Source organism: Lynx canadensis, chromosome D1 (assembly GCF_007474595.2).
Source record: "Lynx canadensis isolate LIC74 chromosome D1, mLynCan4.pri.v2, whole genome shotgun sequence".
NCBI lineage: Eukaryota > Metazoa > Chordata > Mammalia > Carnivora > Felidae > Lynx > Lynx canadensis.
Window position 1 is genome coordinate 109,178,185 of NC_044312.2, and position 14,863 is coordinate 109,193,047.

The following is a 14,863-nucleotide window of genomic DNA, read 5'->3' on the forward strand; positions in this document are numbered from 1 at the left end:
GGCGCGCGACTGAGCTAGTGCGCACGCGCAGATCGCGCGAGGCCGTTGGCGCCGCGGCCCGGAGCTGCGGCGCGCGGCTCACTGCCAGCCTGGGGGCGGGGGCTGACGTGGCACGAGGCCTCCGCAACCCCAGAACCCCCGACCCCGGCCCCCACGCCGTCGCCGATTCCCGGCCCTCTCGGTCCCGCGCTGCCCCCTTAAAAGCTGGGGCCAAGCACAGGAACGACAGGCGTTGCAGCCAATGATGTCGCTCACGGTGAACCTGACACCCAATCAAAAGGCGCGGCTGCTAGGGAACGGGTGGGAAGCACGCCCGACTCCAGGTGACTCCGGGCAGGGAGGGGAACGTGTCTCCGTCAGCTGATCGAGTCCCGTGCAACCGGCGAGTTATCGGGGACGAAGCTGCGGGAGCGCGCGGACAGTGGCCAGCCGCGGAATAGTTGTGTGCTGCAGCCACGAAGGAGGGTGATGGAAGGGCGTCAAGAGGCTGGGAAGGAGAACAAGGTAAAGGAAAACGCAAATCCCCTCCCAACCTCCACCTCACTCCATGATACCCAATGATGCCCAATCAGGGAGTGGGGCGTGTGTGCGTGTGTTCGCGCGCACGCGTGAGCTAGAGGAGAGACCTGAGCAAGGGGGTGGGGCGCGTCTGTGGCACCTGCATGGGGCCAAAGGAGGCAGGGTTTACCTTTGCCCTGCCAGGTGGAAAGGGACCGGCACTGCCACTCCTCTCCTCCCTCCCCAGGTTCTGGCTTACCGGGGAAGGAGAGGAAGGAGGGATGTTAGGGATTGAGAAGGGAATGGAGTACACTTCTTTGCCCAGGAAGGAATCTGGTTCAACACTAATGGCTTCACTTGTGTATTCGTGTTCATGTAACATAAGATCATGAATTCTTCACCCTTTCCTCTTGATTTCGTTCAACAAATAGTTGTTGAGCATCCTTGGGCTCACGGGGGTGCACACTTTTGAGAGTTGGAGGTATGTGCATGGTGGGCTGTGGCTGAGGACAGGGATGGAGTAGCTGTGGTCCATCCCTGAAGTCCCCTCTCCCTCAAGCAGTTACCAAACAGTACAGGTTAGAACAGAGATACTAAGGCAGCAGGGGGGGATACAGGAGACTTAGGGGCCCATTGTACCACTGAGCCAGATTGTGTGTGTTGGGGGGATCGCGGTTGGACACAAAAGGAGCCTGCCCTGGGGATGTTGTAGAAGCCAGAAAGTGAGGACTGGGGTTCAAGTGGAGTTCGTAGAGGTGAGAAGGCCCGAGAGAGACAAAGTATGGAGGAGAAAATATGTGTTTCAGTGTTTATCTATGTTCGTATTCATGGTTAAATTAATTAATATATGTAAGACGCTTAGATCAGTGCCTGGCATATAGGAAGCTCAAGTATAAGTGTTAGCTGTTGTTATCGTTGTTGTTATAACTGTTATTATATGGGATGTGTACTGGGCTATCAAACTGATGGGTGCATCCTCAAACTTTGTAAGTGCCAGACTCTCTGAATGTCCTCCATTAGATCATGTCCTCTAGAGTAAGCATTGCCTTCTCTAAGGTTCTCCTTTAAACAGAGACGAAAAGAATACTAAATGAAGATGTAAATAAAAATATAATAGAAGATAAAATGAAATAATGCAAAAATACTTGACTAATCTAACAGAAGGCAAGAAAGAAAGGATAAAGGAACAAAAAATAGATGAGCCAAAAAAAAAACAAAAAAAAAAAACAACCCACCCAAAAGGCAAGATAGCAAGTTAGTAGCCTATATCAGTAATTACAATAATTATAAATAGACCAAACACTCCATTAAAAACATATTCAGGGGGTGCCTGGCTGGCTTAATCGGTAGAGCATGTGACTCTTGATCTCGGGGTTGTGAGTTTGCCCCCTACCTTGGGTGTAAGGTTACTTTACGTTTATTTATTTTTGAGAGAGAGAGAGCAGGGGAGGGGCAGAGAGAGAGAGGGAGATACAGGATCTGAAGCAGGTTCCAGGCTCTGAGCTGTCAGCACAGAGCGCAATGCAGGGCTTGAGCCCACGAACTGTGAGATCATGACCTGAGCCCAAGGTGGAAATTTGACCGACTGAGCCATGCAGGTGCCGTAGGTTACTTTAAAAAAAAAATCAGAGGCACCTGGATGTCTCAGTGGGTTAAGCGTCTGACTTGATTTCAGCTCCGGTCATGATTTCAGTATTGTGGGATCAAGCCCCACATTGGGCTCTATGCTGACAGCGCAGAGCCTGCTTGGGATTCTCTCTCTCCCTCTCTCTTGCCCCTCCCCCCTTCTGTCTCTCTCTCAGCTCCCCCCTCCCACTCATGCTCTCTCTCTCTCTCCTTCAAAAATAAATAAACATTAAAATAAAAAAATTCAGATTGGATTTTTTTTCAGATTGGATATTTATTTTTTTATTCGTTTATTTATTTATTGGGGTGCCTAGATGGCTCAGTCAGTTAAGCAGCCAACTTCAGCCAAAGTCATGATCTCATGGTCCATGGGTTTGAGCCCCACATCTGGCCCTGTGGCTGGAGCCTGCTTTGGATTCTATATTTCCCTTTCTCTCTGTCCCTCCCCCACTCACATTCTGTCTGTCTCTCTCAAAATAATAAACATTTAAAATTTTTATTTATTTATTTATTTATTTATTTATTTATTTATTTATAGAGAGAGCATGAGTGGGGGAGAGAGACAGAGAGAGAGAGAGAATCCCAAGCAGGCTCCACGTTCATTACAGAGCCCAATGCGGGGCTCGATCCCAAGACCCTGTGATCATGACCTGAGCTGAAATCAAGAATCAGATGCTCAACCAACTGAGCTACCCAGCCACCCCAGACTGGACTTTTTAAAGACAACTATACTCAGTTAAAAAAGACATACTTTATAAGGATACAAAAAGAATGCTAACCAAAAGAATGCTGGCATGGCTATATTAATTTCAGACAAAGTAGATTCTAAGACAAAAAGTATTACTAGAAATAAAGAGGGACATTTTATAATGATTAAGGAGTCAAGTCAACAGGAAGATAAAACAGTCCTAAATTTATATGCAACTAATAACATCATTTCAAAATATGCAAAGTAAAAGATTATTGAATTAAAAGGAGAAATAGACAAACCCACAATTACAATTATAGGTTTAACACAACTCTCTCAAGTGTTAGAACAAAAAAACAAAAAAAAAATATGTAAGGATTTGAGGCTTTAAAATACCATGATTAATCTAATTGATCTAATTGGTTTATGTAGAGCTCTGTACCCAACAACTGCAGAAAACAATTCTTCTCAAGTGCACCTGAAACATTTACCAAAATACATTATATGTTTGGCTATAAAGCAAGTATCAACAAGGTTTGAAACATTGAAATCATACAGAATGAGATCTCTGTCCCAGTAGGATTAAAGAATCAAAAGATTCCAAAATATTTGGAAAGTAAGCATCATGCTTCTAAATAATTCACAGGTCAAAGAAGAAATTATAATTAACATTAGTTTTTTAAAGAAATTGTCTTGAAAATATGATATATCAAAACTCATGAGATATAGCTAAAGCAGTATCCAGAGGGAAATTTATACCGCCAAATGCATATGTTAGAAAAGAATAAAGGTTGAAAAGTCAATGACCTAAATTTCAATCTCAAGAAACTGGAAAGAGAAGAGCAATTGAAACCCCAAGAAAGAGGGGCGCCTGGGTGGCGCAGTCGGTTAAGCGTCCGACTTCAGCCAGGTCACGATCTCGCGGTCCGGGAGTTCGAGCCCCGCGTCGGGCTCTGGGCTGATGGCTCAGAGCCTGGAGCCTGTTTCCGATTCTGTGTCTCCCTCTCTCTCTGCCCCTCCCCCGTTCATGCTCTGTCTCTCTCTGTACCAAAAATAAATAAACGTTAAAAAAAAAAATTAAAAAAAAAAGAAAAAAAAAAAGAAAAAAAAAAAAAGAAACCCCAAGAAAGAAAAAGGAAGGAAATAATAAAGAGCAGAAATCAATTAATAGATGATAAATATACAAATATAGAAACTCAATAATGCCAAAAATAGTTTTTTGAAAATACTAATATAAATTGATACACTTCCAGGAGTGCCTGGGTGGGTCAGTCGGTTAAGTGTCCAATTCTTGGTTTCGGCTCAAGTCACAATCTCATAGATTGTGAGTTCAAACCCCACCTCAGGCTCCACACTGACAATGCAGAGCCTACTTGGGATTCTCTCTCTCTCCCTCTCTCTCTCTGCCCCTTCCCTCCTCATGCTCTCTCTCTCACACACACAATAAATAAATAAAATTAAAAAAATTTTTTTTAACATTTATTTATTTTTGAGACAGAGAGAGACAGAGCATGAACGGGGGAGGGTCAGAGAGAGAGGGAGACACAGAATCTGAAACAGCCTCCAGGCTCTGAGCTGTCAGCACAGAGCCCGACGCGGGGCTCGAACTCACTGACTGTGAGATCATGACCTGAGCCGAAGTCGGACGCTTAGCCGACCGAGCCACCCAGGCGCCCCTAAACTTTTTTTTTAATGATAAACTTCTGGGGTACCTGGGTGGCTCAGTCGGTTAAGCGTTTGACTCTTGATTTTGGTTCAGGTCATTCTAATGGTTCATGAGATTCAAACGTGAGATAGAATCCCACAATCTCTCTCTCCCCCGTCTCTCTAAATAAATAAATAAATAAATAAATAAATAAATAAATAAACTAAAAAAATTGATAAACTTGTAGCAAGACTGATAGAGACAGAGCAAGAGGGAGACTGAGAGGAAGGAACAGAGAAAATATTAATTACCAAAACCAGGAGTGATAAAGTGCACATTGATAGAGATGTTTCAGACATTAAATAGATAGAGTTTTTTTTTTTTAATTTTTTTTTCAACGTTTATTTATTTTTGGGACAGAGAGAGACAGAGCATGAACGGGGGAGGGGCAGAGAGAGAGGGAGACACAGAATCGGAAACAGGCTCCAGGCTCTGAGCCATCAGCCCAGAGCCCGACGCGGGGCTCGAACTCCCGGACCGCGAGATCGTGACCTGGCTGAAGTCGGACGCTTAACCGACCGCGCCACCCAGGCGCCCCAAAAAGATAGAGTTTTTAAGAACAAGTTTATGCCAACAAATGAGAGAATTCAAATAAAATAGACAAACTACTTGAAAAGTGCAACTTACCAAACCTGACACCAAAATTAGAAAGTCTGAATAGTCCCTGGGGTACCTGGGTGGCTTAGTCAGTTAAGCATCTGATTTTGGCTCAGGTCATGATCTCACTCATTCCTGAGTTTGAGCCCCGTGTTGGGCTCTGTGCTGACAGCTCAGAGCCTGGAGCCTGTTTCAGATTCTGTGTCCCTTCTTGCTCTCTGCCCCTCCTCCACTTGCATTCTCTCTCTCTCTCCTTCAAAAATAATAAACATTAAAATCTGAATAGTCCTATGTCTATTATAGGAAGTAAATCTATCATTTAAAAGTGTTCAAAACTACCTCTCTAAGCTCATATCATTTCACATGTGAATTCTTTTGAAACATTAAAGAAAAACTAATACCATTCTTATATAAATTATTCCAAAAGCAGAAATAGAAGGCACAATTCCAACTTATTTTAGAAGAATAACATAACCTTGATACAAAAACCTGTCAAGAGGAGGCGGGTGGTGGTGATGGTTGCACAACACTGTGAATATACTTAATACCAATAAACTGCTTAAAAATGGTCAAAATGAATCTTCTGTGTTATGTGTATTTTACCACACACACACAAAAATACCTGTTGAAATCATTAAAAGAAAGGAAAAATATAGGTTAACATCTCTTGTGAACATAAATGGAAAAATCACAAAATATTATCAAGTTGAATAAGCAATATATAAAAACATAGTACTTCATGATGAAGGCTTTATTCCAGGAATGCAGGGTGGCTTAATAATTGAAAATTAATCAGTGAAATTAAGCACATACACAGAATAACAGGAGAACCCATATGATATCGCAATAAAGGGAGGAAACATTGATAAAAATCAACACTCTTACCAAACTAGGCATAGAAGGGAGTCTCACTGATCTGATAGGGCATCTGAAAACATCTTCAGGCTCACATTTTGAATGCATTCCCTCTGAGATCAGAAACAAGTCAAGGATTTCCTTTTTCACCAGGTCACCACTTCTGCGTTGTACTAGAGGTTCTAGCAAGTGCAATAAGGCAAGAAAAAGAAAGAAAAGGTATAAAGGTTGGAAAGGAAAAACTAAAACTATCATTATTTTATATCGTAGGGTTGTATAGGGACGAAATCCAAAATAATCTACAAGCTATTAAAAGTAGTATGTAAATTTAGCAAGGTTTTTGGACACAAGGGATATAAAAATCAATTGTGTGTTTCTACATACTAGCAACAAATAATTAGGAAATGAAATTTTTAAAAATCGCATTTAAAATAGCAACAATAATAAAAAATCATGGGGCACCTGGGTGGATCAGTCAGTTAAGCCTCCAACTTTGGCTCAGGTCATGATCTCACGGTTCGTGAGTTCAAGTCCCGCGTCGGGCTCTGTGCTGACAGCTCAGAGCCTGGAACCTGCCTCAGATCCTGTGTCTCCTTCTCTCTGCCCCCCCCCCCTGCTCATGCTCTGTGTTCCTGTCTCTCAAAAACAAATAAATATTTTAAAATGTAAAAAAATAATAAATCATAAAATACCTAGGAATGAATCTAACAAAAGATGTGCAAAACCTTTACAGAGAACACTCCAGAACATTACTGAGAAAAATTAAAGAAGACCTAAATAATTGGAAGGCTATTTCATGTTGATGGATTGGAAGAATCAACATTGTAAAAATGTATATCCTTCCCAAATTGATCTATAGATTGAATTTAATCTCAATCAAAATCCCAGCAGGTTTTTTGGGTGGAAATTAACAAAGCTGGTTCTACAATTTATACATAAATGCAAAGACCTATAATAGCCAAAATGATTTTGAAAATGAAGAAAGTAAATTCTATTTGATTTCAAGTTTGTCAATTACAATCATCAAGACAGTATGATATCAGAAGTACAGACATGTAGAGTACAGAACTGATAACATTTATGAAGTCCATTTATTTTCTACCAAGATGTGCACCAAAGCAAATCAATCAAAAGATAGTCTTTTTATTTTTTTTTTATTTTTTTTTAACGTTTATTTATTTTTGAGACAGAGAGAGACAGAGCATGAACGGGGGAGGGTCAGAGAGAGAGGGAGACACAGAATCTGAAACAGGCTCCAGGCTCTGAGCAGTCAGCACAGAGCCCGACGCGGGGCTCGAACTCACGGACTGTGAGATCGTGACCTGAGCCGAAGTCGGCCGCTTAAACGACTGAGCCACCCAGACGCCCCAAAAGATAGTCTTTTTAGGCGGCCTGACTGGCACAATCAGAAGAGCATGCAGCTCTTGATCTCGAGGTCATGAGTCCAAGCCCCATGTTGGGTGTAGAGATTACTTAAACTTAAAAAAAAATCTTTTTTTATTTTTAAAAAAATTTTTTGACGTTTATTTATTTTTGAGACAGAGAGAGACAGAGCATGAGCAGGGGAGGGGCAGAGAGAGAGGGAGACACAGAATCGGAAACGGGCTCCAGGCTCTGAGCCGTCAGCACAGAGCCCGACGCGGGGCTCGAACTCACGGACCGTGAGATCATGACCTGAGCCGAAGTCAGACGCTTAACCGACTGAGCCCCCAGGCGCCCCAAAATAGTCTTTTTTTAAACAAATAGTGCTAAAATGGCTGGCTATTTATACGGCAAAAATGAGTCACAACCCATACCTTACACTGTATACAAAATGAATTGAAAGTGGGTCATAGACATAAATGTAAAAGCTAAAACTATTAATTTCTAGAAGAAGAAAAAATAGGAGAATATCTTTATCTTTATGACCTGGGGGTAGGCAAAATCTCTTCAAGAGTACACAAAAACCCTTAATCATAAAAGAAAAGACTGACATATTGGAGCTCGTAGAATTATAAGCCATTAAGAGAGTAAAAAGGAAACCAAAAAATAGGAGATATACTATTGACAACACATATTGACAATACATATAACTGACAAAGGGCTTATCTCCAGAGTATATAAAGAGTTCCTACAAATTAATAATTAAAAAAAGACAATCTGATTTTTAAAAGAAGAGGGTAGGGATGAAGCAAAAGACTTGAATAGGCACTTGACAAAAGATGTCCAAATGGCCAATGGGTACATAAAATGATGTTCATCATCATTCCTCATCAGGAAATACCGGTTAAAACCACAATGCACGATTATCATACCTCCAACAGTATAGCTAATATAAAAAGGACTAACAACTCTAAGTATTGGCAGGGGTGTTGTGCGACTGGAACTTCCAAACAGTGCTGGCAGGAGTATAAATTTGCATGATCACCTTGAAAAACTGGCAGTATCTGTGATAGCATTTAATAAACACACGCCTACCCTGTGACCAAACAATTCTCATACCCAGCAGAAATGAGTACTTAGGTTCCTCAAAAGACATATGCAAGACTGTTCATGGAAGCCTTACTCACAGGAGAGTATCTATACTCAAGGAGAGCCTTGAGTATCTATACTCAAGGAGAATAGATACGTAAACTCTGATATATTCATATGGAATACTACACAGCAGTCAAAGAGTTGCTACTGCACTCAGCAACATAGATGGATCTCATGAAGGAACATGGAAACAATGGTGTCTACTTCATTTACGTGAAGTTTAAGGCCAGGGCAAAATAATCTAGGGTGGTAAAAGTCAGTCATCCATAGTATGTGCTAAATATGTGCCAAAGCCTGTGAGAGGAGAGAGTGAGACCCCTGGATGTGAGAGGTGGGAAGGTGCCAGTTTATACACACACACACACACACACACACACACACACACACACACACACACGTATACGTATACGTATACGTATACGTATACGTATACGTATATGTATATACTGGCAAGCAATTCTTGAGGGTAGAATGGCCTCTTCCCCTTCACTTGGCACAGTGGTGTAGACATAGTAGGTGTTCAATAAATGTGTGTTGAAAAGCTCGGTGCAAGAATGAACTCGTAGTTTCATGCCTCGCGGATCTTTTCCCTTAGAGAAATGCACCCGCTTTGCCCACAAGCCAATGCCTCTTGGGACTAAAAGCGGTGAATGGTCTCAGGAACCCCTCAAAAGGGGGCGAGAACATCTTATCTAACTCTCTTTAGGCCCTGATGAAAGGGTACCTGAAGTAACCAGCTGGGGAAGAGGTAAGCTGGTAGCTAAGAAAGGATTTGGGGGTCTGGAATTGAGACACTGGGTTCACATCTGGTCCTGCCACTTTGCAGCTGTGTGATTTCAGAAAAGTTATTTCACCTCTCTGGTGGTCTGCTTCCGTGTCTATGAAATGGGGAGCATTCTGGCTGCTTCTGAGGTTGGAAGTGTGGGAAAGTGTTGTAGTAATTGTAAGGCCCCGAGCCGTGACTTATCAGGATCCCTCTAGGGGTAGCTGGTGACCCCAGGGCATTGGAGAAGCAATGCTGCTGAGGTGGGCTTTGCAGGAGGACCTGAAGTCAGAGGTGAGGATGCGGGTAAGGGGCTGTGGTCAGTCATGTCCGAAACCTCCCCTCCCCGGCAGCCCTCCTCCATATCAGTGGACCCGCAGGGAGACAGCTCCTTACAGGTGGAGATCTCTGATGCAGTGAGTGAGCGGGACAAGGTGAAATTCACTGTTCAAACCAAGGTGAGGCTGCCAGGGGAGCAAGAGGGCAGTTCGGATGCCTGCCTGAGGAGCCTGCTGCCCCCAGCCTTTGCTTGCCCCAGGGGGTGGTGGGCAGATGGCGACAGAGACTTCGGGCCCTGTTCCTCAACCTGGCCCCTGCCCCCTGCCCCTCTGAGAAAGCAAGCATCTTGTCTAGTCTCCAGCTGGCCGTTTGCCTCTGGCCCCAAGTCCTAACCCTCCCCCCGTCCATCATCCCGAGTGACATCATGGGCGGCTAAGCCACCAAGGCCCACCTTGGGCCTCACCTGGGATGTGGGATTGGGGAAGCCCAAAAGTGGGTGCCCAGGATGCTTGATGGGTGCAGGGTTTGGGAGGGGAGGAGAGACACCTCAGACAGGCTTCTCGGCTTCCAGAGCTGCCTCCCTCACTTCGCCCAAACGGAATTCTCAGTTGTGCGGCAGCACGAGGAGTTCATCTGGCTCCACGATGCCTACGTGGAAAATGAGGAGTACGCCGGCCTCATTGTGAGGAGGGGCAGGGCGGGCTGGGGTTGTGAGGGGCAGGCCCGGGTGCTTGGATGGGGATAGAAGACCGGGCCACGCTTCGCCGTGCCGGGGATGGCCTTCTCAGCAATGAGAGAACCTCCCAGCTCTGTCCCTCCCTTGGGCAGATCCCCCCAGCCCCTCCAAGGCCAGACTTTGAGGCTTCGAGGGAAAAGCTGCAGAAGTTGGGCGAGGGGGACAGCTCCATCACGCGGGAAGAGTTTGCCAAAATGAAGCAGGAGCTGGAAGCGTGAGTGTCACGGCCTTTCCTTGTCTATGACGGAGCCCCAGGCCCACCCCCTTCCTGAGAGTCCTAGGATTTCATCACCTGTGGATGGAGACCCTGACCTCTGACCCCAGGGCTTCTGAGGGGCAGGAGACCCAGCAGAGCCTCGCAGGGCCTTGAGCTTCCTGCCATCTTCTGCAGGGAGTACCTGGCAATCTTCAAGAAGACAGTCGCGATGCATGAGGTCTTTCTGCAACGCCTGGCGGCCCACCCCACCCTGCGTCGAGACCACAACTTCTTTGTCTTTTTGGAATATGGCCAGGATGTGAGCTGGGCCAGAGCACTGGGGTCACCCTCGGGGGCAGGGGGCACGACGCGAGGTGGGCTCAAGCCTCTGTCTCATCAGCTCCACAAGTGGCATGTGCCTGGGGTGGGAAGTGCAAATGCCCTCCCCAACATCACACTCTCCCCATGTGTGCTTCAGCTCAGTGTCCGAGGAAAGAACAGGAAGGAGCTCCTTGGGGGATTTCTGAGGAATATCGTCAAGTCTGCAGATGAAGCCCTCATCACCAGCATGTCAGGGCTCAAGGTGACCCGTGGGGGCCCTCTGCAGATTCCACCCAGGCCCTCAACTCCACAGCAAAGATTGAGGCATAGGGTGGCTGGGGGAGGGAAACCGCTGGTGGGGGCGTGGCCTAGAAGGAGATTGTGCTACCCTTGCATGTCCATGGGTGCCGTGCTCCTGCTGACTCGGTATAAGGGGCTCCTGTCTGGCTCCCTTAGGAGGTGGATGACTTCTTTGAGCATGAGAGGACCTTCCTGCTGGAGTACCACACCCGGATCCGGGATGCCTGCCTGCGGGCAGACCGTGTCATGCAGTCCCACAAGTGTATGCAGGGCCCAAGGGATTCTGGGTTCTCCGCCCCCTCTCCCCGGCATTCCTACTCCCTGCAGGGAGAAAAGAGAGCAGGAAATGCCCCGGGTCTCACTATGACCACAAACACCAGGGGTGGGGCTTGATGTGCAGACCAAGGGACTCTGATGGAGCGTTGTTCCCCAACAGGCCTGGCAGATGATTATATCCCTATCTCCGCTGCACTGAGCAGTCTGGGAACACAGGAAGTCAACCAGCTAAAGACGTGAGGACTCCCTCTCACCCCTCCTGCCCTCTCTCTATGCCTGTAATACTGTGTCTACCCACTAGGGGTCACTGTGGAAACCTACTATGGGCTGTAGGTGGGAGGTGCAGAAGTTCCTTCCTGCTGGGATTTGGGAGAAGTGAGGGAGATTTCCCCAAGGGCGGGGTGGGGGGTGCGAGTGCTAAGGGAGGCTTTAAGGTGGGAGGCTTTAAGCAACACCCCCTCAAGATCTCTGCCCTAACTCTTCCCCGCTGCCTCCTAGGAGCTTCCTCAAATTGGCAGAACTCTTTGAACGACTAAGGGTGAGTACTGCTTCCTGTATTGGAAGGGCACCCAACGATCCTTTGCAGGGGACAAAAGAGTCCTGAAAATGGAGAAAGCTCCAGGGTCATTTTGGAATGTTCAGTGATGACTTGGACCCAGCGGTACCCTGGACTCACCGTTAGTTAAACCCTATTGAGGGGGAGTGGGGACAGGGATCCAGCCTCAAGTGCGTGTGTATGGTGTTAGGGGAGGGGGTGGGCACCAGGGTTGCCAAGGCATTTACAAGGATGTGCCACGTGCCTCTAGCAGGCTGCACTGCATCGCCAACATCCTGCCCCAGACACACACTTCCTCTTCTCCAAGAGTCACTGCAGCGTGCCAGTCTTTCTAAAATGTGTTGGATCACATCTCTTCCCTGCTCAAGGCCCTTCAGTGACCACGCCGCTTCCAGAAACTGCCCCAAATACAAAGCCCGAAGTTCTTAGCTTGCATTTTAGGCCTTTCAGGATCCAACCACCACCGTCCAAGTGCCCCCACTAAACTCATGAACACATACTAGGCTTGCACACCTACAGCGCCTTTGGCTGTTGTCTAATTCCTTCCCAAGATCCAGATCAGATGCCACTCTTTAGTGGTTTTCCTTGGCCTGCTCCCCTGAATATCAGGGTTTGACCTAGAGTGGTTATCCAGTGACTCTCTGATATTAAGATGAGCAGCAGTACCCCAGCCCTTAGCTGCCCCTCTGTAAGCTCCCTCCCCAGCCTCCAAACTTCCTGATTCAGAAGCTGGAAGGCCGAGTGGCCTCTGACGAGGACCTCAAGCTGTCAGACATGCTGAGATACTACATGCGAGACTCACAGGCGGCCAAGGTGAGACGTGGCCCCGGAGCAAACCTCAGGGCTGGAGAACAGCAGGAGCAACAGGGGAGGGCAGGCAGGCGAGGCCGTGGGCACCAGTGATCCCGTGCCCCTGCTGACCCCAGGACCTGCTGTACCGGCGGCTGCGGGCGCTGGCCGACTACGAGAACGCCAACAAGGCACTGGACAAGGCACGTACTAGGAACCGGGAGGTGCGGACCGCGGAGAGCAACCAGCAACTGTGCTGCCGACGCTTCGAACGCCTCTCTGACTCAGCCAAGCAGGGTAAACCCCATGGCTCCGCAACCCCTGCCACTGGGCAGCCTACCCTGCCAGGGTCCCCACTTCTCCCCCCTCCTCCCCAGAGCTCATGGATTTCAAGTCCCGCCGTGTGTCCTCCTTCCGCAAGAACCTCATCGAGTTGGCAGAGCTGGAGCTCAAACACGCTAAGGTGAGCCCTCCGGCCTCCGGGCCGTCTTGCTGTCCCTCTGCCATCCACTCCCAGACCTCTAGATTCTTGCCAAATGCTTGCAAGTATGTGTCAAGGGGGAGGTGGACCTCGAGCAGCCCCAGTTGAGGTTCAGGGCCAGGTTTCCTCTTGCACCTGGACCCCTTCCCTTATCACCATCAGCAGTAAGCCCTCAACAAATGGTGGCCGTTATTGCTGAGAATAAGAATGCAAGGACGGAAGGGACAGGAGGTGTGGGAAGAGGAGCACCCTGAAGCAGGGAGCAGGGTGGCAGGGGGTTGGGGGGGGGGGGCATCAAGGACCTCTCTCCTATGCAGGCCAGCACCCTCCTTCTCCGGAACACCCTTGTCGCGCTCAAGGGGGAGCCTTAGAGCAGCCAGAGCCTGCTCTGGGGCCTTTTAGTGGCAAGAGCCCCCCCCTCCCCTTCTCACCCCAACAAGATGCCACCCCCACAGCAGCCACTAGCCAGGCCCCATGACCTCCCGGGGTAAGGGCAAGCCCAAGCCCTACTCCCACCCAAAGGTGTCAGGTCCTACAAAAGGAAGATAGGGCAGCATGAGTACCATCCTTGGTCACAGGTAAGCAGAACCCCAGCTTTGGGGAGGCCTGGGACCTGGACCTCCCTCCTCTCCTGGGGACCAAGGGGCAGCCCCCACACCTTGTCCCCCATCCCACCCCCAGAGTTCATTTGTCCCCATCCTGTTCACAAATAAAGAACTTGGTTCTTGCTACAAGGAGGCCTGTTTGTCCTCACTTCCCACAGCTCCAGGGCCCAGATTCACCAGGGTACTATGGAGACCAGACCCTGGGTAACCCCCCCAGTGTCCTCAAAGGTAACTACTCCTTCCTGCTTCCCTCTTGGATACTGGCAAGCTCCAAGGAACTAAGGGACCAGCTTTAACACCGAGGCTTTTTTCCCTCCAGTTCAGGTGACTGGGAGTGGGGAACTATAATCCTGCATCCACACCCTTAGGGTACAACTTCTAGGATACTTTTACCTCCTAGGCAGGTGAAAACCCAAAGTACAGGTTGGAGAGCCAGCAGCAATATTGGCAGAAGGCTCAGGGCCACAGCCAACACCCTCTTGATTAAACACAGGGAGGTGGGACCCAAGACGCTTGGGTCTGAAGTCCTGGGCTCTACCTGGGTCGGCCCCACCCTGGACTTCAGTCCCATCTGCAGGAGGCCAAAGGCTTAACTTGGCTTCTGACTCACAGCAGCCACTGCACCCAGCCCTCACAGATGAATCAGCCATCCATGAAAGAAGGTAGAGAAAAACCAAAGAAAACCTCGCAGACAGACTAAACAGCTCAACAGGCAATTTGTAACTTGCAAGCTCATAGCCTCCATTAGGCAGGACTGAGCGGGGAGTCAGGGAATGGGTCTCAGCGACCAGGGACCCACCCGTGGAAATGCTATAGGCTTAAGAGCTCAAGCACGAAGCCCCTTCTGCTCAAGGGACTCCTGTGACTGGCAGCAGGTGCGCCCTGGCTCAGCCACCTCAACAGCCAGTTTGGCACCAGCTGTGGCACCACCTAGGAGTGTCAGAGGGAGGCTCTGCCAGTTGCTGGGGCCAAGTGAGGAGGGGGTGGGTGGAGCTCTGGTATAGAAAAGAGATGCTGCTCATTATCTCAGCACACCTCCCCCCCCCCCAGGTCCTTGGGGCCCCAACCCTGAAACAAA

The 14,863-nt window shown here is 48.0% G+C and overlaps 1 protein-coding gene across 1 annotated transcript; it reads left to right on the top strand.

The window, feature by feature from the left end:
- The first annotated feature begins 313 nt into the window (after positions 1 to 313).
- SNX32 (sorting nexin 32) lies at positions 314 to 13,908 on the top strand. The gene is made up of 13 exons (XM_030331545.1): positions 314 to 504; positions 9,600 to 9,704; positions 10,097 to 10,207; positions 10,354 to 10,475; positions 10,653 to 10,776; positions 10,936 to 11,040; positions 11,235 to 11,340; positions 11,515 to 11,590; positions 11,853 to 11,892; positions 12,637 to 12,723; positions 12,837 to 12,996; positions 13,077 to 13,162; positions 13,498 to 13,908. Exons 1-13 carry the CDS (start codon positions 469 to 471, stop codon positions 13,549 to 13,551), a joined length of 1,212 nt encoding a protein of 403 aa, XP_030187405.1. The 5' UTR covers positions 314 to 468; the 3' UTR covers positions 13,552 to 13,908.
- The last annotated feature ends 955 nt before the right edge of the window (positions 13,909 to 14,863 follow it).

Bases quoted from the DNA above. Each gene is read 5' to 3' on its own strand.
- SNX32 (XM_030331545.1), top strand. From the start codon at position 469: ATGGAAGGGCGTCAAGAGGCTGGGAAGGAGAACAAG. The intron at 9,705-10,096 runs GTGAGGCTGCCA...CTCGGCTTCCAG, and splicing joins AATTCACTGTTCAAACCAAG to AGCTGCCTCCCTCACTTCGC. The intron at 12,724-12,836 runs GTGAGACGTGGC...TGCTGACCCCAG, and splicing joins GAGACTCACAGGCGGCCAAG to GACCTGCTGTACCGGCGGCT.